This window comes from Falco rusticolus, chromosome 1 (assembly GCF_015220075.1).
Source record: "Falco rusticolus isolate bFalRus1 chromosome 1, bFalRus1.pri, whole genome shotgun sequence".
Taxonomy (NCBI): domain Eukaryota; kingdom Metazoa; phylum Chordata; class Aves; order Falconiformes; family Falconidae; genus Falco; species Falco rusticolus.
The window spans coordinates 122,274,836-122,296,756 of record NC_051187.1 but is presented as its reverse complement, the minus strand read 5'-3'; the positions used below and the strand labels follow the sequence as shown (position 1 = coordinate 122,296,756).

General features: G+C 42.4%; 2 protein-coding genes across 7 annotated transcripts; one reads left to right on the top strand and one right to left on the bottom strand.

Annotated features, from left to right (window-relative positions):
• The first annotated feature begins 3,020 nt into the window (after nucleotides 1–3,020).
• On the top strand, nucleotides 3,021–9,599 carry ANKRD37 (ankyrin repeat domain 37). Of its 4 annotated transcripts, none has more exons than XM_037398635.1 (5): nucleotides 3,021–4,234; nucleotides 4,528–4,680; nucleotides 5,399–5,490; nucleotides 6,032–6,261; nucleotides 9,485–9,599. In XM_037398635.1, exons 1-5 carry the CDS (start codon nucleotides 4,028–4,030, stop codon nucleotides 9,541–9,543), a joined length of 741 nt encoding a protein of 246 aa, XP_037254532.1. In that variant the 5' UTR covers nucleotides 3,021–4,027; the 3' UTR covers nucleotides 9,544–9,599. The 4 variants fall into 4 exon arrangements, with proteins under 4 accessions (XP_037254532.1, XP_037254540.1, XP_037254549.1 ...); XM_037398643.1 differs by having other exon boundaries at nucleotides 3,022–4,234; nucleotides 9,489–9,599; XM_037398652.1 differs by lacking the exon at nucleotides 9,485–9,599 and adding an exon at nucleotides 6,537–7,194 and having other exon boundaries at nucleotides 3,029–4,234.
• Nucleotides 7,075–21,873, bottom strand: UFSP2 (UFM1 specific peptidase 2). 3 transcript variants are annotated; one of them, XM_037398597.1, is made up of 13 exons: nucleotides 21,787–21,834; nucleotides 20,916–21,027; nucleotides 19,930–20,008; nucleotides 17,899–18,079; nucleotides 17,755–17,821; nucleotides 17,355–17,512; nucleotides 16,316–16,508; nucleotides 14,669–14,815; nucleotides 14,037–14,201; nucleotides 12,551–12,675; nucleotides 10,385–10,461; nucleotides 8,818–8,942; nucleotides 7,075–7,390 (listed from the first exon to the last, which is right to left on the bottom strand). In XM_037398597.1, exons 3-13 carry the CDS (start codon nucleotides 19,991–19,993, stop codon nucleotides 7,304–7,306), a joined length of 1,389 nt encoding a protein of 462 aa, XP_037254494.1. In that variant the 5' UTR covers nucleotides 19,994–20,008; nucleotides 20,916–21,027; nucleotides 21,787–21,834; the 3' UTR covers nucleotides 7,075–7,303. The 3 variants fall into 3 exon arrangements, with proteins under 3 accessions (XP_037254494.1, XP_037254477.1, XP_037254485.1); XM_037398580.1 differs by lacking the exon at nucleotides 20,916–21,027 and having other exon boundaries at nucleotides 21,787–21,873; XM_037398588.1 differs by lacking the exon at nucleotides 20,916–21,027 and having other exon boundaries at nucleotides 17,355–17,509; nucleotides 21,787–21,873.
• Between the last annotated feature and the right edge of the window lie 48 nt (nucleotides 21,874–21,921).

The following is a 21,921-nucleotide window of genomic DNA, read 5'->3' as shown; positions in this document are numbered from 1 at the left end:
AAGACTAAGGCGCCAGCGAGGGCAATTTTATAGAAGGGAGAAGCTCCGTGCGGACAGCCTGACCCTTGCTGCCGCGAAGAGCCTGGAGACGAACCAGAACAGGAGCGGGGCCTGCACGTCGCGGAGCACCTTTCGGTGCGGGCCGGAAGCAGCGAGGCAGGGGGAGCCCACCGGCCCCGCTCGGTTCGGCCCGGCTCGGTTCGGCCCGGCTCGGCCCGGGGTCGGGGTCGGGGTCGGCCCCGGCCCGGCTCGGCCCGGCAGGCCGGTGCCTACCTGGCTGCCGAGGGGCGGGCGGGGGCCTGCAGGCCCGGGGCGGGCGCTCGCTGCGCGGCTCCATCGCGCCCCGGCGGCCTCCCGGGGGGGCGAGGGGGGCCCCGCCGCCTCCGCCCGGTCGCGGTTGCCGGGCAGCGCCGCCGCGGGCCTGCGGGGGGCTCGGCCGGCCTGTGAAGCGGCCGTTGGCGGGTGTCCCCCCCGCTGTCCCGGGGAACCGAGCTCCACAGCCCGAGCAGGTTCGTGACTGCGGCGCCGGGTGCAGCGCGCACAGCGTTTCAACGAGCAGCCCGATACTCGGTATACAAAGCCCCGCATGTACATCAGGTTTCCGAACATGCATCTCCTCCCTCTGGCGCCTCTTCAACACGTACTTTTCATCTCCTTGGGCAGTTACCTGAATTTCTTGTTTATCTTTGCATATATTAGCGGTTATTTAATTTCTGTTACCTTAAAGCACCTGCTGGCTAATGATGAGCCCTTCCTTATTGCCCACCCTGTGCTGGGTTTAATCCGTATCAGCGTGATCCCGGGCAGGGGATCCACCACCTTCAGGGTGGCAGTTATTTGGTTGCTGATCTATTCCTACCACAATTATTTTACCCTGGTTTGTTTTCTTTCAGCAGTTAGCATGTCCTCGTCAGAAGGCTCCTTATTTCCATTCCTGTGGAGCTCATCTACATTGGAACTACCTGTCCCTTCTCCAAGTCTACCTTCTTTCTCAGGTAGCTGGTGGCCAGGCCATGTGGACACAGGTGACGGCGTAGGACAGGCTGTGCTTTGGGGACCCACGGGACCTCACCTGCTACCGCCTGGGCTGGCTGCAAATTAAACTTAGAAGCCCAAAGTGCTCGACCGAAAGTGAATACGGGCAAACCCAGGAACGGTGAGTGCAGTTCAGTTAATGAGGGCACTAGGCTGCGAAGCTTCGGTCTGCCAAATGGGACTTAACTTCCAAGGGTCAGAAACTGTTCGTTGTCATGTAGTTGGTTTCCCCCATATAGATACTACCATATTTTGAGGGATAATTGAGGAAAGATGCGGTTTGTAGCTGGTTTCTCCCAAAATGTAAGGCATTGTTTCCACTTCTGTTGGTAGCTTCTGGCTGTGTCTTCTGTAAAAAGGGATATAAGACCAAAATGCATCAAGAGTGCTTTTAAAATAATCTTTAGCTGCATTCCCAGCTGGTTTTTTTTTTTTGCTTTTTTCTTTTCCTTCCCCCCAGATGATTATCATCCTTCCATTTTTGGCATCGCAATCTGTTTCTATAGCAACAGGGACAGAGGCAACAGTCAAAACAGGAGAGTAATGCTTGTGGATTTGTGTGGTTAAACCTGTGTGGTTAAACCTGTGGGCTCCGCAGGATGTTTTCCAACAGACACAACTGACGTAAAGCGCCAAAAAACTCCTAAAACTCATCCTGGTTCATTTTGCATAGATGATACAGCCTAAGAAGCTTACAGGAAATGAAACTTTTTTCTTAATTCATCAATGAACGACTTGATTTAACAGGCAGAGTGAAGAACAGTCTGAAAGCAAGGATACCCTTCAGCAAAGGCAGTTAGTGCTGGGCTGCATTGCTGCTTTTGATGCTGAAGGGTGTGAGATTCAACGCCAGGCCTTGGTTTATTTATCTGATTACTTGCAGCCATTTATTAAGACCAGTTTTTCCAATTTAGTTTTCCTGACACCTATGCAAGATGTGTGGTCTGGGATACAAAGCGCAGAGGAAACTTTAGTGAGTTGTGTTCCAGAAGAGCTGTAGCTGGGAAGCCTTGCCCTTAAGTGGCACCTGGGCTGGGCCGTAGGAGATAGATCGGAATTGTTACATCTCTGTTTATAACCAATAGAAGTATCGGTTATTCAGAGGCAGAAGAGTTTTGCAGGCACTAATGAGGTGAGAAAAATGTGACAGAAGCTCAAGAACTAATGAATGGTGAGAATTTGAAGAGAGTTGTGGCTGGCAGTATGCGAGGGTTTGTGTAAGTGGTTAGGCTGGAAAGATGGGATTCCTCAGGTGCAGCTTGAAACCTATGAATTGCTGAGGTCAGGTAGGGGAGGGAAGATCTTAAAAAAACCCAAAACAACAACAAAAAAAACCCCAACAAGCTCTTGGCCGATCCAATCCAAGACTATTCAGTGTTAAACTACTTCTGGATATGTGTGTTTTCTGAAGAGTCTTTATAGTTGCATGAACAACAACTGTGGATTTCTGGCATCTGTGCAGAGGTATTTCATCCCTAACAATGCATAGTTAGAAGTGTAGGGATTTTATTTGTTTATTAACTAATTTGCTTGGCTAGCTGTTCAGGAAAAAAACATGTTTGGTAATTACACAGGTCTATTTCTTTCTGTATGAAAGGAGAGGTGAAAACTGTCACTTAATGAAATAATTCTGCTGAACTGATACATTACCTATTTACCTGGATTTCTGCGCTTTTAAAAATTACACATTCCACTACTTAAATAATTTATATTTGCTTTCCCCAACGAGAAGCAGGAAGTAGTTGTTGTAATGTTTGCACATGTATTTCAGGACTATGTATACCCTAAAGGAACACTGTTAGTCTTCTTTTCCCCTAACTTTATCAAAACATGCAATTTTTTTTTAAACAATATATGACTTTTGACCACACCCCCCCTTTTTTTTTTTTAATTATTCTAGTTGTTATGAATAACTTCCATAAGAAACACGTAGGGATCTGACACAGAAGGAAACGCTACAGTGCTAAGGAAACAGCATTGTATACCTTGGACACTGCGTTAAGGTGCTCTTTGTTTCTCTTCGGGCTTTCAGTTGCGAAGCATGATTAGTGGTAATTGAATCCTCTGTCCGATTTGATTTACAGGCAGTTGCTTTTAAACGTAATCTGAGCGAAGACTGTGTCCGTGCAAAATGAAGTCACGCAGTTGTTTTTGAAAACTCGAAGCAGATGGTGATGGAGCGTTCAGCTCTCCCACCCCTGCCTTTCCCAATGCCCCCGAACACCTGGTGCTGATGCTCTGTGGGGGGAAAGCAGGTGTGTCACCATGAAACGTCGCTGTCACCATGTTCAAAATAGATACCAAGCAATTCCTTTTGATGGTAACTCTTGGGTACGGTTGTGGCTGGTTCTGGTCTCCAGCACAGAAAGGTCTATGGGTGGAAAGCTTCTTTGTGACAGTGGCCCATAGTGGCCCGAGCGTCCCTGGGACACGTAGTGCTCAAGGAAGTGACAATGAAGTGTAAGTTTTGCCGGTGTGTTTTGGACAGAGATGTAGTAGGTGGCTGTCCCGACCGGCACCATCACCAGTGCTAGTCCCACTCAAACTGGTGATGCCCGTGCTGTGGTGTGTGCCCCAGTGGGAAGCCGGGGCTGGATGTTGTCCTACCTGTGCAGGCTCCTGAGCCCAGTGGCAGCGCTGGGGCGGGAGGAAAGCAGGGTTTGCTTTATGCTGACTCAAGCTTTTTTGGGGGAAAAATTCCAAGTTAATCCTCTATTTTTTCCTTTCCTAGGTCCAAATCCGCCCAGATCCAGCCTTCCCGAACCCGCGCTAAGGCACGTTGCGGGCGTCGCGCCTGGCAGCAGCAACCCGGGGACCGGGACCGCTGACCCCGCGGTGACAGCGGCAGGAGGGGGCCCCGGGCGGCCGCCCCCCGGCGCGGCCGCGAGTGTGTGCGGGACGTGCCGCGCCGCCCCGCTCGCCATGGCCGCCCCGCCCGCTCCCGGCTCCGCTCCCGGCCCCGCTCCCGGCGCCGCTCCCCCGCGGGAGGCCAATGCGGCCGCGCACTGGGCCGGGCGCTGGTGCCGGGCGGCTCCCCCCGCCCGCCGGTGGACGTGCCGGTGCCGGCCGCGGTGGGCGGGCGCTGGGCCGGCCGCTCCGCTGCGCTGCACCCGCGGGGCACGGCGGAGGGCAGAGCGGCCCCGCGGCTCGGCCACCCCGGCGCGGAGGGGCGATGCTGGCGCTGGGCTGCGCCTCGGAGGTGAGCCGGGGGGGGGTCGGTCTCTTGCGGAACCGTGCGGGGCGCGGTTTGCCCGGGGTTGCTCCTGGGCAGGCTGCGCACTGCCGGGTGCCGGTCGGTATTTCTGGTTATGAGATTTAAAAGCCAAAACAGTCATTGCATTGCTTTTGGAAAACGGGCACTCTCAAGGAACGTAGAGGTCCGATGGGGGGATGTTTTCTGCTACGGTTCGGTGTTCTTAGGCTTGCCGTGGCTTAGGCTGGCAATAACGGTGTGCTTTATTTATTTATTTATTTCTATCTTATTTGGTTTAGTCTGGTAGCTTCAGCAATCTGTTCGAGGCAGGAACCGGTGTGAACGCACCTGCAGATGCCTTTGGTCAGTCTCCAGCTCACTTGGCTGCTTGTGGTGGTGAAGCTTTCTTCCTACTTTGGCAGCTGCAGACAGGAGCGAATTTGAATCAACAGGTAAAAAAATACATAAGTTTTTCTTCTCCCCTTCCGGTCTGGCATGTCAGTAAATCCAATTTATATTCTTTACGTATTTTTTTATCTAAGAGAGGGTTTATATGCACAGTTGCGGTGCATGAAGTACCTGGGGTTGCTTATTTTAGAGTAACTTTATTCAGGGATGAACCAGAAATCCTCTGTGTGCCATGTTAATGATTTCATTTACTATGTATAATGCAATTTTCACTCTTACTGTGCTGTACAGATGTCAAAATAACTAAATTCTTTTACACAAATGAGTACTCGTTTTTCCTCTGAAATTTTCACCCCATAAGGATTCTTCCTCTAGCTGTGAAGTTTAATTTGTTTATACTTCTGAGCCAGTAGCAGCAAGCTGTTGGTCACGGCAATCCCTGAATGATGCTGAAAGACGCCAGTAATCAGCATAGAGTGGATTCTGTGTAAATAATCTTTTAGAAGGTAAAAGTTGAACGAGTATTGCACGCAACAGTATTCCTACTTTGCTGTGATGAATACACTAAATATTTAACGGCAGTTCCTGAGTACTCTTTACTAGCTATATTCCTTTGGTCTCTCTCTCAACTCACGGCAGAGTGGTATACAGAGTAACACTTCTACAGACTAACGCCCTGTGAACAGTCATGTTGGAGAACAAGATAGCTTCATCCTTTTCCCCTTCCTTCAGGTGATGGTTATGTATAAATTGTGTTTTTAGGATTGCTTTGGAGAAGCCCCGATTCACAAAGCAGCAAAAGCTGGGAGTTTGGAATGTCTTGCTCTCCTTGTTGCTGGCGATGCCAAAATTGAGTAAGTTGAACTACATTTAGTCATTTCAGTATCAAAGGATACGCACATTTTACATGTACTTTTTCTTGTTCAGTGTGCATGCCAAGACTGTAAATGTGGCACAACTATAGTCATAAGAGCAGTATTAAAAACTGCCAGAGACATAAACACCAAAGCAGCACAGACTGTATGCTGCTGCTTAGTTCCACATCAAAGACCTCTACAGTAACTGCTAAGAGAATATTCCTGATCATAAATTCTCCTTGCTAGTTTTCCGTTCTGACTAATGCTGTGCTCACCCTCCTCTTGCCTTTCTGATATACTAAGCCAGTCATAGTCTGTTGACAAATCTGTTTTAAAATAATTATTCCTTGTTGCGTTGAATACCAGCCCTCTGTACGAGTAGAGCCCCATGCAATCCTTGACAAGCCTTCTTGGTACCGATACTCCATACTTATTTTTACACCTCTGTCTAAAGTCACCACATAATTAATCTTGCTCAGTGCTTGCTCATAACGCAGTCCAATTTAATCGCATGGTTATTGTTAATTGTGTGTTCCAGTTTGTGCAACAACAGCGGACAAACAGCAGCAGACCTCGCACTGGCTTACGGCTTTCTGGAATGTGCCAAGTTCCTCACAATAATTCAGCACACTCAGACAATGAAACAGAGAGGACAGTCTGGCTACCCACGCGGTGACAGACATGGCTTGCCGAGAGAGAATCCAGCTGCGCAGAAACAAGAAAATCAAACCAGCAGGTCCATAAGCAGGAAGCGGAGAAGATCAGGTGGTGGGTAATACTGTTAGTTTACTACAAGTCAGAAATCTTTTGTAATGCTTTTAGCATTTAAGTACATAAATTTGGTGTTAGATAGGTAGCAGTTGGCTTTAGAAGCCAGCTAGTAAGGATTAACTTGCATAGGTATTTATGGTTCTTATAAAAAATGGATAGTACGTGGGCCATGCTATGGAAAACACTAATGGGGGTGGCAGGGAAGAAATGGTTGGTACTTTTACTGTGTACTGATGGAGTAGCTACAGATTTATTCTTTGTTCATATGACAGATCTTGTCTCCTAGCTGACAAAAGAAACAGCTTGTAACCCCACAATGAAATCAAGGGGAATCTGAAGTCTGAAGAAACATGACTAGGCTGTATGTGCGTGCATGCTGGTGCACTGTCTCCTTTTGAGGAGGAGGAAAGCTCGTTTATTTTTACTTCTTACAGAAGACTGTGTTGTTGTTTGTTTTTTTTTTCCAGAATAGTTGTATTCATACAGCTATAAATAAATGAGCATATAATAATTCTCTCACATTTTTTTGTGTAAATATAAGAACAAAGTTCATAAAATTCAGTACATATAGCCATTTTTCTCCCATTCCTCTTCTAAAACACTGTTATCAACAGTTCCAGCAGCAAACAGTGCTTTTGAACAGATTCATAGTGCACAAGACAGCTGGTTATATGGAACTTGAAGGGAAAGGACAGTTCATCTTCTCAGCAAGAAAGAATTCCATAAAATAAAAGGATTGGGCATTTAATCTGTAAAGTTTTTGGCATAACAAAAAATGCTATATAAACATAAAATTGTCCTAAGCAAAAGAAGAATTACAAATACATTTATTAGGTAACTTAGAAATACAGTTCACAGCAGATAACTCTTATTTTTTAGAGGTTTCATTAAAAAAAAAAAAATATTTCTTAATTTAAATTACTCAAGCAAGATTTCTATGACTGACTTAAAGCATTATTTTGATAAATAACAAGACAGTTGTATCTAGTTTAGCTACTATTGTGGCTTGGCTTAGTATGTTCCAGCATAAGAGTGGAGTTTAAATGGTTTTTGGTCGTTGAGGTAGGCACAGATTATAATAGGCATCCTTGTTCCAAAACTCCGAGCCCTTCCAGCCACACCAGCCCTGTCCAAGAACAAGCAAGATAGGAAAACCAGAATTCTTAGATTTAAACACTATCTGCTACTATTGGATCTATTTTATTCTAATAATTTTAATCTAAGCTGTAAGAATTACTTTCAAATAGCTATAGAACGCAATGACACACAGTTTTCAGGAAGTTCTCTAAATACCTGGAAACACATTATTGAAAAATAGTCTCTCTCTCTCCCGCTTCCTCCCTCCCCACCCCAGCGCAGTTCCTAAAAAACAGCATCTTTTTCTCCCTCTCCCCCACTTCCTTCAGCTGCTACAGAAAGACTAATATTATTCCGAAACTCTGTCATTCTCATAGTTTCCATTTCTCTTGTTGATCTTTCGGAGCCAAACAGAGCTCTTACTATCAGAAGATACAAGCGCCGCTGTTTATCGTGCTTTAGCAGAAAAACAGTGTAACATCGCTCCTAAGTTTGCGGAGTACCACATAATTGTACAAGGGGTTTTTGAAGAAAAGAGCTACAAACTTCCAGTCAACCTCAGTTCCTCTCCTCCCCCACTACTTCTGATGAGGAAGGGGGGTTCTGCATGTGTTTTATCCTCCTGGACCATTCCTGAACACCTTGTAGCTGTAACAGCCTTTGGTTCCAGGTGTTCTTTGGAAATGGTTTCTTTCTGTATTTGTTTCACCCTTTGATCATCATAGGGCTAGCAAGACGTTTCAACAGCTTTTTCAGTTGGGCCTAACCCAAGGGTGTCAGAGATACAATAAAACTTGCTATTTGCAACTTAGTATGAAGAACAGAAAAAAAAAAAATGATTACTAAGCAGCTACAGGATTATTTAGCCATTTTCAGTTTTGACACCACGTTTGCTGTTTTGTATCGTGCTGTGTCATCCCTTTTAGTGGCTTTAAATATGGAAATAACATTACATACCCTTTAGCTCTTCAGAGTTTTCCCGGATTTTCAAAAAAGCTCAGTATCTGCCCTTTAAATTTAGTTCAAGGCCTAGTAGGAGAATGCCTAGTGTTGGATTTCTTTTTCTGCATTTTTAAAAATTTTAAATAAATGGTTATCTTCTCTGCTTCAGTAACAGCATTTTACAGGCTGAACAGATTTTTCTGTTGCATTCAAAATACCAAACACATTTACTGTATGTATTACCAGGTAAAAGGGGAGATGGTTTAATTTAGAGAAAGAACATTTCTTTGTGCTATAGTAACTTTTTGTAGTTGCTGACTCAATATGTCTTCTCCAAAGACACCAAGTTTCAGAAACTAACAATAAGTAGCATATATGCAGGTTAACTTGGATCAGCACTTCCTCCACAAGGAACAGAGGACCCATAGAACAGCCAATTCGTATTTGGCTGTACATTATTTGTTTAATGCCAAAATATATGTATATATACATACATGTGTGGATGTGTGTATACATATGTGCATCAAGTCTCACCTTTTCCAAAATAACGTGCAGATCTTCTCCTCCAGTGTAATGTGGGTCTAGAACCAAATACTTTATGCGCCCTGTAACCTCATTCCAAGCCACTCCTAATATTGTGTGAGCCAAAACACCTCCACCTAAAACAGGAGGAACACAAATTTCTAAGAATTTTTCACGGAGATCGGCTAAATGCGCAAGCCTAAAAAAAATGTACATCAACACTTTCTATTAACAGATGAGCCTGGATAGCAAAATGATTCTGAAGCTGTTCTACATACATTATCTTTACCAGAGCTAGGGAGGATGACTTATTTTACTTTATTTACTACAGCTACAGAATTTGCTTTCCAAATTTCTTCCGTGTCGTCAAGGCGGTTTGAGTCCTTAACACTTCCACCAGATGAAGGCACTAATATTTCAAACATCTGTTTTGCTCACTTTTTCTTTAAAGAAACTTAACTGCAGAAAAGCGATCTGGAAAACTTCCTGGTTGTAAAAAGACTAAGAAGAGAAATCAGAATTCCTGCGTAAGGGTTATCTGCTGTTCTCTACTAAGCTCCATCAATGGCTGTTAGGGGCAGAACAGTAATTTCCGACTCCCCTCTCTCTAGCCTGCAAACAGGGAAAAGGGGTATTTTGGTCAGCTGGCCACAGGTTGACTCTTGCATGTTTCTTTCAGATAGCACGAGGAGTTTACGTCCTTGGGATACCACAGTAATGACTTCACACAACAGATAGGAATTGCAAAAACCCCCAAAAGAACAGAAGCAAAAAAAAAAAAAATCCTCAAAACCCACCAAAAAAGCCAACCTGCACCCTTCCAATAACAAAATAAACAACTCTGCAAGACAGCATTACAGGGAAGGATAAGTTACAAAGATTTTTCAATAATAGGATTCTAAATTATTGACATTTGGACAAAAAAGCTGCTGAAAGGACAAGAATATTTCATACCAAAATCTGGACTTCTAGCACCTTAATTTGAGAGATTAACACTGTCTTTATGGAGTGCCAAATACGGATTGTGAAAACTGCTAAAATTTTATTAAAGCTGAAAATGGTATTTCAATATTCTTCACTTTATAAATGACAGCTGTCTTTGAAATAGTTCAGTTAAGGTTACAGCATTCTTACAAACGGCATTTCTTACGTTACCAACATTTCAGATTATTAAAACTTGTCTTGGAAACAATTTGGCTAATACTCTTCTCTTCAAAGCCAGATAAACACTACTCTTCTGTGATGGGAAGTTCTGGGGAACTGTATGAACTTCTGCTCCTCTAGAGAGCAAAGGTCAGCTCTCGCGTTCTGACTTTAACAACAGTTTTTAAGAGCACCATTTAGAGAAGATTTTTCTTACCAGGTTTAATATTGAGCTTGGGAGAAATACCAAGTGAAAAGATACCAGCCAGACTAAATTGTACCATTTTCTAGGCTCCCTTGGGAATAGCATAGTTTTAAATTTATCTAGAGTTTTGATTAACTCTTGCACAGCAAACAATGAATTCTAACTGAAATGAAATTCATCATAGGGAAGCCATGCACTTTCATCACCATTCTTCAATCCTTGAGCACTTACCGATCATAACTGGAGTTCCTTCAGTCTTGAAATGATTAGCAAGCTCTCTTCCTTGCAACGCTAGTTCAGAACCTTGGCTAGGTAAGAAAAACAATATATTTGTCATCCTCCCTAGGCTTAATTCTCTACCCATTATACTCATTAACCGTAAAGGTAACTGATTAAAAAGTGGCTTAGAGTGTTCCTGTGTAAACGCTCCAGGGCAATCAGAAAAAAGGTTTTTAATGCTATGTACAGATTCTGGTTGGCCCAACGCATCCGTTGTAAGCCTAGCTGCCACTGGAGCGCTTTGAGTCACCCAGCTTCTGTAGTGTCTGCTGCTTGTCTCCTACAGCAGGGGCAGCTGGTAAACCCCCACAGGTCCCTCCAAGTGGCTGAAAAACAGACTGGCTACACCTGTCAGCAAGGCAGTCTGAAGTAACAGAAATTCATCAGAAACAACAAAAATAAGATGTCAGTACAGGTGTTTGTAATGACACCTCTTCAGATAGGTTTCCGCTGTAATTGCACCAGCAATTGCAGTACTCATACCCAAGCTGGTTTTAAAAAAAATAAAATCAAATCTCAGATAAAATTAGTCATCTGTCCAAAGCAACACTGAACTTAGCTTTGTCCTGATCTCCTTGCTTTCGTTTTCAACTACGGGGACCAGCCACAGACAAAAGAAGCCCGCATGGAAGAGAAAGGCACACACACAATATGTGCACATACTCCAGGATCTGGAGCTGACAGACGCGTACTCCCCTTAGAAGACTGACAGTACTCCCAAAAGTGGTGACAGAAGCTAGGCAAGGAAATAAATACAGATATCTTTAATATCTTGTCTTTATGTTTCTTCATGTAGTGGTTAACCTTTCGAAAGCCCAAAGAAAGCTCGTTTGCCTGCTTCTCATGTTCTTGGAGAGAGAGATTAAATGCGGACAGTACAAAACCAGAACTCTGGGAAATGGTGCATTTACAGTAACAGATTCAGTACTAGTGTTGCTGGTGCAGCTGTGAAGTCTTATTTCCATGAAGAGTTAGAGGTGCTAGCTGGAAATAAGCCCAAGAAAAAAATGCTATCCACTGCCAGTGACCAGCCGAAAAAGATGCATGACATTTCTTCTCAGCATGGTAGTGATGCTGGCTTTTCCTAATCCTGAAAAACACTGCTGCTTCCTTGTAGCAGCACCATGAGCAATTCTACCCACTTCAGAAAGGAATCTATTCTATATTCTTATGTGCAGGAATAAAAATCTTTGTACTGGCAGGGCCTGTCACAGCTGCTATAAATAATACGTGGATCATCTGCAAATACAAGCTCTGGAACAAAAAAAGATTAAAATTGGCTGTATAAAGCTTTACAGAATACTGAAGAACAGAACTATTTTCCTACCATTAAGATTCACCACACTCAGATGTTCTTTTACAATATCTACAGTAGAATTTATTTTAAATAAACATAACTAATGAGTAGTATTTTGTTTGACTAGAATTTTCATACACACTAAGCTAGTATATATTCTTTATGTCACAACCATATTTATCACAAAACATTCAGGGATTTGTTAGCCTGCTTAGTGCTGCTTAAATGATAAAAATCCAGTCGTTTTACTTCTGACAAGTGCTGAACATTATTCTTTTTCTCCCAAATATATTTCTAGGGTTCTTTATTGTGTATGAGTGCATCAGATTGTCAGAATGGAAACAAATCCCTTGTTTTATCTGTCACACAAACCCAGAAAAAGAGAACGCTATTTCCAGGCTGCTCAACAATTTGCCTCAATCCTGCACTCTCATGGGTTAGCTCCCTGGACAAAGTAATAATTTACTGTCAGTGTGCATTCAGTTCACTATGACTGCCAGAGCACGTGCCTGCTTCAAAGATTGTTTGTGATGCAAAGGAATAGGTTGAATTCCACATGAGTTTAAATATCGTTAAGCAATTTATAGCAACTGCAAACTGGAACCCCAACCCCCCCCCAAGAAATTTAGCAACACCTTCATCTGTAAGCACTCAGCACAACCAAAGGCAGGAATACAGGGTTTATGAACAAGGAACCCTTAAAAGATGTATTATCTCTTTTATTCTCCCTATTCTCCCATGTATTGTAACGATAATTTGCATTTTAAAGCATTCAGTCTTTTTAATAATTACTGAGCTATTGAACAGATATTGATTCTTACCTGACAAATAGTATTTTTGATGTTATTCCAAAAAGCTGATTCAAAACAAGCTGTACCTCAATTGAACCAATCCATTGCCGTGACCCAACAAATGCTGCAGGCTTGTCTCCAGCATCAACCAGTGCCTTTGCAACATCATCAGAAAGAATAAAAACAAACATCAACAACATATAGTAGGCAATTCCACCACTTTTTGTGAACAAAGTTGGTTTATATATACGGGAACGTATTTTGATCCTAGCCAGTCAAAAGCAGACAAAACGATGCTGAATTCATTCATTGCAGTTCTGTTTTGGAAATGTTACTTGAATGCTAATATAGAACAGTGCCTGCAAGCACAGAATATAACCCCAGGTCCACAGGCAGACTCCAGGCTGGGATGGTGAGCGCTGGGCTGTCTAATCATGGAGTGCATCGTTTGTCCTGCAGAAGCCACTTCACAGACTGAAGTACCTGGATTCCCACGCAGAGCATCTCAGAAAAGGATCCATAAAACAGTGCTCTGAGGAAGAGGCCAACTGAAATACACTGAGGGTTGTGATTTATTTTAAACTCTTCTCCATTCTGAGCCTTGTATGTTACATGCAGCACTCGAGAAGGGCCTTTTCCGCTCAGGATACAAAGCCCACAAAGTCTCCTGAAGGCTGCTGCCCTCTTCTAGGTGTCTGAAAATACTACAGGAGTGCATGGACTTCAGTTGCTTTTAGCTTTAGGTGTGGACTGAGAAATGTTCAGCAAACACAGCTTAAACTTTAGTGCTCACACCCCTGTTAGGTACGATGAAAGCTGTATTATGACCCAAACCAGACTTTGCTAAAAATGTTCAGTAAATAACACAACGTACTATTTTTAGAAAACTGAAGCCAATTGCACTATTTCTTCCTAGGCATACAATCAATATTAGCTACCCAAGTCTACAGTTCTTCTTCAGTGCTGCTAAAAAATGAACATATTCAGGTATAGAATTTGGGTATTTCACAATAGAAAAAGAAGTGAAGGACAAGTTAAAAACCAGGACAAGCCCACTACTCTCAGAGGCAAAGTTGCAAAAGGTAGCAGTAAATCAATGCATAGCATCTGGGAAACTAATCCAGCTGTCACCAAATACAAAAGTAAGTTTTAAAAATTATTTTAGTACGATACATTCATTGGGTTGTTTTCTTTCATTTGGCAAGAACAGTGAACATGTCATAATCTCAGCTTCTAATAAAACATTAATCCAAGGAAATATTTAGAAGACTATTTTAATAAGTCTTATTCATACAGATCATGTCACCCAATGCTGATAAACATTTGGAGACAGATCTCCTATAACAAAACTTGTTAAAAATAATAATTCAGAACTACTGTAGTTCAATTTAAGAGATAAAAATATCACATAAATCTGAAGTCTACAATATATGAATTTGATATTTTAAAAATATGCTGTGCAAACTTTTCTGGACAAATATACACAAAACAGTTAATCTGCTTAAACGTTCTGTACCTGTTGAATTTCCTTGTGTGTTGGTATAGGTGTATCAACATAACCTTGCTGCTTGAACCAAGAACAGATTGTCTGCAAAGACCGATAGGCACAGCCCCAGCCACTGTCATCAATCCGATCCTGCATATAGTGGTGATAACTATATACACCATGTACTAAATAAACCTGCACAGAAAGGGATAATACAAATGTATCTGATCACGCTTGCATCAATTTTCAGCCAAGTCATACGACTCGTCACTTGGACTGTAAAAGCTTTCCGTTGGGGATTACAAGTCGCTGGAAGAACTGAAGGTTTGTTATTCACATACAATTACTCCTCCTGGTTTTGTCTCCTAAACACCTCCATTCACAGTTTTAGTTTCTCGTCCTGGTTCTGAGAAACTTCTAAAACACATGCTAAAAATACATGCACATCCTTTTCCAAGAAAATAGAATCTCTTTGGGACAAATACAGCCATATAGCCAAAGCAATATCATTTTGTGCAGAGAAAGCTCATATGCTAAAAAGGCCAAGTCAGTTGCTTCACTTTCTCATCTATACCATATTGACTACTAAATGACTTCTTTTAATAACAAATCTCAAGTAAAATAAAGAGTACTTTTTCACAAATGTTTCAATTTAAACTTACCATACCAGCCTGTGTACCAGGTGAATTTAGATGTAAATGTGGATTTCTGAGATATCCATCTTTATATGGTTCATCTGGAAAATGATAAGCATTTGCTCTCTTGAAATACGGTCTGTCACAAGGCAGATTGAATAACTCATGCAATTCCTACAGGCAAGTTCAAATAAAAATAAAGAGCGCGACTCAAATTCTGGATTAAAAGAAACATCACATTGTAAGTAACAATGAATACAAACAATTTTAACAGCACGGTTTAGCGAATTGATACATTACAATCTGCTTTATTAAACATCCAGCATGTTCATTTACTACTAGATCTCACCTCTCACAGGAAGCTTGTGCAGGCTTACCTCCTACCTAAAGGGCCCACTATTTGATACAGTCCTGTTGCAGAACACCTGCTGCGGGAGCCCCGCTGAAGACGCCATGAGTGACAAGCATCTTGTGCGAGTATGAGAAAATACACCATAATAGAAAAGGATTACAGTTTTATCTATGAAGTAGTATAGACACACACTCTGACTTATAATCTTAACTAATAAGACATACAAATGCAACATACTGAGGCAAAGTAAAGATACCGAGCTTACACTTTAAGCAGATTCAGTCTATTTTTAAATCTCCTCAGCGCTGTTTACAACACAGCGGCCACATTTGAAGAGATATTGTCTAATTTCACAGAGCTTAGAAGTGAAAAGAATGATGAGATCATCTAGGATAAAATACGTTTTACGCCGATGACCCAACACTGAACCCAATTAATTAGCTACAGGGACACTTCGCAGTCAGTGGGTAAAACTCAACAGCAGACAGAGAGCAGGAAAGACGTAACGTGCCACCGATGCCCGAGGCCTCTGCAAATGCAAGGAACAGATCAGGTTGTATACACCCAGTAATGCTTCACATGGAAGAAGAAAATGAAAAGTCCCCGCGGCTTCTACACCTCTAAGGCGGTAGGAGACTTTCCCCACTCTCAGTGTGTGTAACTGCGTGACCTGAACCGGCATCGGCCAGGTACATGTCTCTGTCCAAAAGGAGCACCACATCAGAACATTCTTCTGCCCCATCCGTATTCTTTTTTCTAGATGTGCCAACACAGAGGGCAAAACCCAACCAAACAAAAGCCAGCTTAAGGCTGGTCAGCTGCCAGCCACAAAAAGCAGGTCTCCAAAACAAACAAACAAAAACCCCAGTAACACCAACCCCAAGAAAGAAACCAAATCAAATAAAAAAACCCAACCCTAAACCTTTCTGGACATCTGTTAAAGCCTGAAAATAACATCACACTACAAGCAATTTTATATTCTGCCATGGAAGTGGAGAAATTCAAATAATACAGTACCAGAAGTATAATTTAGATAAAACCTATCTAAACCAAATCCTATATAGTTTTAAGGTTACTACTGTTCCCTTAGAAAAATGATATCTGGCACATTTTATAAAATAACTTCTGATAAATCAGGCTTCCATGTTCAGTATACAGCTTCAGTTATAATAAAAATTAACCAAAAATATAGCAGTATCTGTTAGTATTTATTCTACATTGGCTAAATGAAAAGCTTCACCGCTGCTTCAGTTACAATAATAATAATTAAATAATAAAAAAAATTATTTAAATCAGGTTCTGCTAGTATTTGTTGGCTTTACCTTTCTGTAACTTTCCAGTTGATCATCTGAAATACCTGTAGGATACGAGATTGTTACGAGCTGACTTTTTCCAGGTAACATGAAATGAAATTGTTCTGGTACCACAATTGATGTTCCCTTCACATATTTCATGATGCACCTTTCCATGTCATTTAATTGCCTGTGAATTGCTTTCACCAGAAGATTTTGTACCCTGCAAAGTATAAGGGAGAATACTTTTAAAATAGAACAGTGACAGTGGATCATTTTTTCTCCTAGCTCTGACAGTTATACAATCCGTACATGTGTATTTGCATCTGGTCTGAGGAACTTACTACCTCCATGTTCCCACTCCCACAAAGACAGACACAACCTCACCATGCTTTACTCGAAGCATGTCTGCACACAGAAACTACTCCCCAGTGATTCAACCCTCCAAACTGCAAGTACTTCCATCAGGAACACAACCATTATGAGCATTTGCCAAAACAAAAGTTACACGTATGACTATATGGGCTTTTTTTTTTTTTTGCATTTTATCCACCTCATTAGCATCCTTCAGAGCCAATTCCTATAGAAAAAATGTGAGGAAAAAATACAGAGGAAGACTCTATAAAGTTTTCCACCTTCACCTACCCAGCTGGAGCCCCTAACATAGTGCTGGGATTACAAATACTCATCAAATACATGCCAGCTCTTGCTTCTACACACACTCACATACTACAAGAATTTTTAGAACATCTTCCTGACTTTCCCAATTCCTTACTAAGCAATGGTTATGAGTTATCCAATCTATCAGGCACTGATAAACTGAATTTTTTCTAGATAGCAGAAGGGTTGTGTCTCAAGATTATTCAAGCTAACAGCTGTCTAGAGGAGCTTTTAATTATTATTATTAAATTAACACAGTTAATTAATTTAGAAATTAACACAGCTATGTTCCATTATAAAAACAGCATATGCTACTTCATTAAACTGATCAATGATATCGCTTTACTTCATTATTTCAAGAAAAAGCAGAAATGAAGCTGAAAAATTAGAAGTTCAGGGTAGCACTTACTTTCCCCATGTTTCTTCTGGAGAAACAGACACAACCACATCAACTGGTAACTTCATATTTATGTAGTGGTGCTCCTTATTTTCCCTTTCAATGACTGGAGCCAAAGGAGCTAGCGGAGATGTCATTTCCAGCATCAGGTCTACATTGACTATCTGCTGCTGCAGAGAATGAAGACACCAATAGTACATCTCCAACAAACACAAGCACCAAGAAGGCAAAATTAAGACTAGATATTTGGTATCAAACTCAGTAGTGAAATACCTGGGTTAAAAAAGAGCTAGTAATGTTAAAGACAATCTTCTACGTGCTGATCTACTGTAAGTGGATCTCTGCGTTCGTGCTAAAAATGTTTAAATGATGGGTTGTCTGCTGTAATTTATTAGTGTAATGAGACACATACCGTATCTTGTAACTTTTTATCCTTTCTTTTGCCAAGCTTTCGTTTGGTCTCCTCATCTTGATCAAATCTGAAGTATCAACAGAAAGAGAAATTTCTATAATATGAAATTAATCTATTTAAAAAATAATTTAAAAACATACTTACTGTATAAATTGTCTTATCTCCTTACAAGCAGACTCATCGGTCAGCTCTGGAACAGTGTTCACACCACTGTTAGGCCACACATAGACCGAACTGTGGCAAATTCTTAATACAAGAACATCTGAGGACAGTTTGTTTGCAAGATCACTGAAAACATATCCTAATGCCTTTTTTGTTGATGCCTCTGAAACACAATAAGGATACAATTAGCCTAGAAAATCCCCTCACTTTCATTACAGATGCTGGGTGTGTATTTTTAAAATTTTGGATGTGTTTTGTTTTCGAAAAGAACCTTAAATGCTGTTATGATCACAAAAATGGCTATGTAAACAAAAACTGAGACAGGATTGCACTTAGCAGGTCTGTCTCAGACATTCACACAGACACCTGCCTGAACAAAAGCGTACCGTTTCTCTCAGATGCTGCCAAATATGAAGAGCTGAACAAATGACAGAAGAATAACCTATACTGTAGTCGATTCTCACACCAGTAACTCTTGACCAAGCCTACAGCTACAAACTTCTGTGTACAGACAAACTTCTCTGTATGGTTATATTTAGTCTTTTGAGTAAATCCTGGGAAGATTCAACCTGAGTCACATGTTTCTGACTTCAAGTAATTATTCAGAAATACAAACCAAAAACATACTAAATTTTTGGAAAAGCAGGGCCTACACTCCAGCTGCAGACCAAATTCTGGCCAACATTAATCTGTAACTGTAAGCCACACCCTGGTCAGCCTGAATCCTTATTAACTGTACAGACAGCTGTCTTTCAGAGCTTGACTCTACTTTTTAAGTTTCACCCGCTCATTACAACCTGAATCAACACTGGATACAAAAGAGCAACTTTTGCACATTACCAGCATTGCTTGCCTCACAGGGGAGATTAAAAACCATTACTTAGAATGCAACACATTATACAAAGCCTGACAAGCTATCAAAGTCTATGCTGAATTCTACTTCTTTAATGCATTAAATTAGATTTGGACACTATTAGTTGAGTTTTGCACTAGAAGTCTGTAAAAACTACAGTAACAGAAAAATCCAGCAGAACTCCTCCAAAAGATAAAACTCACTGCCCTCCAAAGGAACGCTCTGCTGTATTTACACACTAACAGGTGTGAATACCATGGACTTGGACAATCCGAATATCACTCTGCTTCACTGTGCTTAAAATTCACTACATTGTAAACAAAGTCAAAACAGCCTTTCTCTGAGGATGCAATTCACAAAAAAGTTGCTATGCGTTAGGCTAACCTACTCACTACTTCTGTTCCATATTGTGAACTGAAATGAGTCCAAGTTCCTTTTCAAGGTTCACTGGCACTGACTTCAGAGTTTCCAGTAAAGAAACGACCTTTTAAGATGCAGAATGAGCTACAACCGAGCTGAAGACACTCTCCTACCACACTCCACCCTATGATAGCTCAATGGCCACTAATAGCCTTGAGCAGCCTTTCCCAAATGAATGTGACATTACTGTAAAAACGTGGAACTAGAGGAGCCTCTTAATGCCACGTGGTCTAGTTCCTTGTTATCACACGGAATTGCAGTAGCCAATCCCACCTAAATTCAGTAGCTAGTTAGCTTGTTCATCTTCTCTATTTCTCTAGAAAGACTGGAACACAAGCTCAAAACTGCACTATTAATATCATCCTGTTATAACCAAATTCATTGTCGTTAAGTTATTCTGTTAGTTTAGAATTTCAGGGTCAACTTTGGATTCAAACTGAAAAGTGATCCCAATACCAGATCCATAAGTAGCAAAAATACATAAATGAAATGACCAAAAAAATGGCAATTTAAACTTTACTTCAAATTAAAGTAAAAAACCATGCAATGGAAGATGACTGTCACAAAATGAATGGAGAAAAAGAAAAACATTTTTTGTACTTAATCTTTATGGGTTTGGGAGGGAGCACTTCACATTTGGTGAAATGTCACGAAGATAAACATCATAACTAGTTAGTTAATTAATAAAAGTTTATTTATACAAATGTTAAGAAATCTGTATTATAGTCTTACAGACCCACCATCAATAGTTGCTAGCTGAAATGCAAGATCCAAGCCTCCTCTTATTCTAAAGAGTACGTCCATAGCTTCTAGAATTACCTAAGGAGAAAAAAGAAGCAATGAAAATTAATAGTTATTTGAACATGCATTTTCTGAAGTTGCAATTAACTGTTATTATACAACGGCATGCAAGCACACTGGTAATTACTGCAGCTGCTCAGGATAGAAAAGGCCAGAGAATAAACTGGTGAGCGGCACAGCAGCACATAGTTGCCAGTACCTAAATTACATCAGTACTGCTACAAATACAGTCCTTCACACATTTCCTAACTAAACAAGTAAGTCTCAATTCTACACTTTCACCATTTAGAAATAGTTTGAGTAAACTGTCAATGTTTTTACTGTTTCAATTCCAAATGTCATTTTTCCCATTTTATGGGTCTTCTTCCACATCAAGTAAACCAAGGACTGCTCTGAGCTTTACAGCAGAAAGGTAGTTAAGCACATCTATAAGTGTGCACTTGCCTTGGTTAGGAAATCACAGCTCCAGGGGAAAAAAAAATTAAAATGGACATACACACCACCTCTAAAACCCACGCTGAGTTTCACATTTGACAGAAAAGCTGCTTATGCCAGCACAGAAACCACCCAGCTGTTTCCTTCCCCTTCCAAAGTCCCTGCTCTGCGTCCCCACAATTGCTCCTTGCAGACCTTTTAACACAAACTTCATCAAATAACTCATCCAGATGGAAAACCACCCTTTTATTGAGAGAAGACTTTTTCAGCCAGAGCAGTTCCTGGGCAAGTTCAACACACCACCACCACCACCACCGCCATGCCTGTACAATGAGGAACAAAAGGTGACGATGGCCCAGAAAATGCGTGGGTACTGCTCAGTCTAACAGTCCATGAAAAGAAATGCTTTACAGCATTAACTGGTCTAAAAAAATAACATCACCAAACACCTGTAAGAAAAATTACACTAAGACCCTTTGGAAAGACTTACCGCATAACTGTTTGCTTACAAAGTATGGGAAAATTCCAGGTGCAACGCTACCATTATTCGTGAAACAGAAACATCGAAACACAGGGCTAATTTCCTTTCCATTAGAAGTGTTCTAAGCAGAAATAGATAAAAAGATATGTATGCCTGATGAAAATATAAGTATCTACGCTTTCAGCTTTGGGCAAAGGATTTTCAGGTTTCCGGGATTCTGGAGTAATAAAGTTTACTCCAAGAAAGCAAAAAGGCAAGATTGCAACATCTAACATCCTGGTTCCTGAAGCATAATCCTGAAGTATTTCAGGTAACAATTTCTACGTTACAAAGGTCTTGGAGCGTGGGATCCACAACCGCCAGCATGTGAAAAACAGTTTGCCTCGGTTGATGTGAAAGATTTTTTTTTTAACTATTTTTTATTTTAATTATCACACGTTCATGAGTGAGCAGCAGAGCTCTGCAAGGGGAGTAAGAGCGGATTTGGCCGTCTGATAGCGGCCCGTCGCGGACGATGCCGCCCCCCCGCCACAGGCCGGGCAGGCCGCGCTCCCGCGGGGCGGCGGGGGCGGCTGCGGGGGCTCCGCGGGAGGCGCCCCTGCCCCGCCTGCCACAGCCCGGGCCCCGCCACCCGCCCCCAGGTGCGCCCCGGGGGCCGAGGGCCCAGCCGCCGCCGCGCAGCGCCCACCAGGAGCGGGCCGGCGGCCCCCAGCCCGCCCCGCTCGCCACAGGACGGGCCCGCGGCCCTGCGAGCGGGAGGGAGCGGCCGGGGCAGCCTCTAGCGCCAGCCCCCGGCCCGCCCGAAAGCGCCCTCCGCGCTGAGGACGAGCCCCCCGCCCCCCAGCCCGCCGCGGGGTCCCCGGGGGAGGGGCGGGCTCACCACGTCCGTCAGCGCCGCGGCGGGGGCCGTGCCCGGCCGCATCCTCCCCGCGCAGGCGCGCTCCCGCCCCGCGGCCCGCACGGACGGTCGGTGGCGCCGCCCCCCCGCCCCCAGCCGCACTGCGGTGCTGCGCAG

Bases quoted from the DNA above. Each gene is read 5' to 3' on its own strand.
- ANKRD37 (XM_037398635.1), top strand. From the start codon at position 4,028: ATGCGGCCGCGCACTGGGCCGGGCGCTGGTGCCGGGCGGCTCCCCCCG. The intron at 4,235-4,527 runs GTGAGCCGGGGG...TATTTGGTTTAG, and splicing joins CGCTGGGCTGCGCCTCGGAG to TCTGGTAGCTTCAGCAATCT. The intron at 5,491-6,031 runs GTAAGTTGAACT...TGTGTGTTCCAG, and splicing joins GCTGGCGATGCCAAAATTGA to TTTGTGCAACAACAGCGGAC.
- UFSP2 (XM_037398580.1), bottom strand. From the start codon at position 21,828: ATGCGGCCGGGCACGGCCCCCGCCGCGGCGCTGACGGACGTG. The intron at 20,009-21,786 runs GTGAGCCCGCCC...TTTTCTCCTTAG, and splicing joins CCGCGGCGCTGACGGACGTG to GTAATTCTAGAAGCTATGGA. The intron at 12,676-14,036 runs GTACAGAACGTT...GATGTTGCAAAG, and splicing joins CACACAAGGAAATTCAACAG to GCACTGGTTGATGCTGGAGA.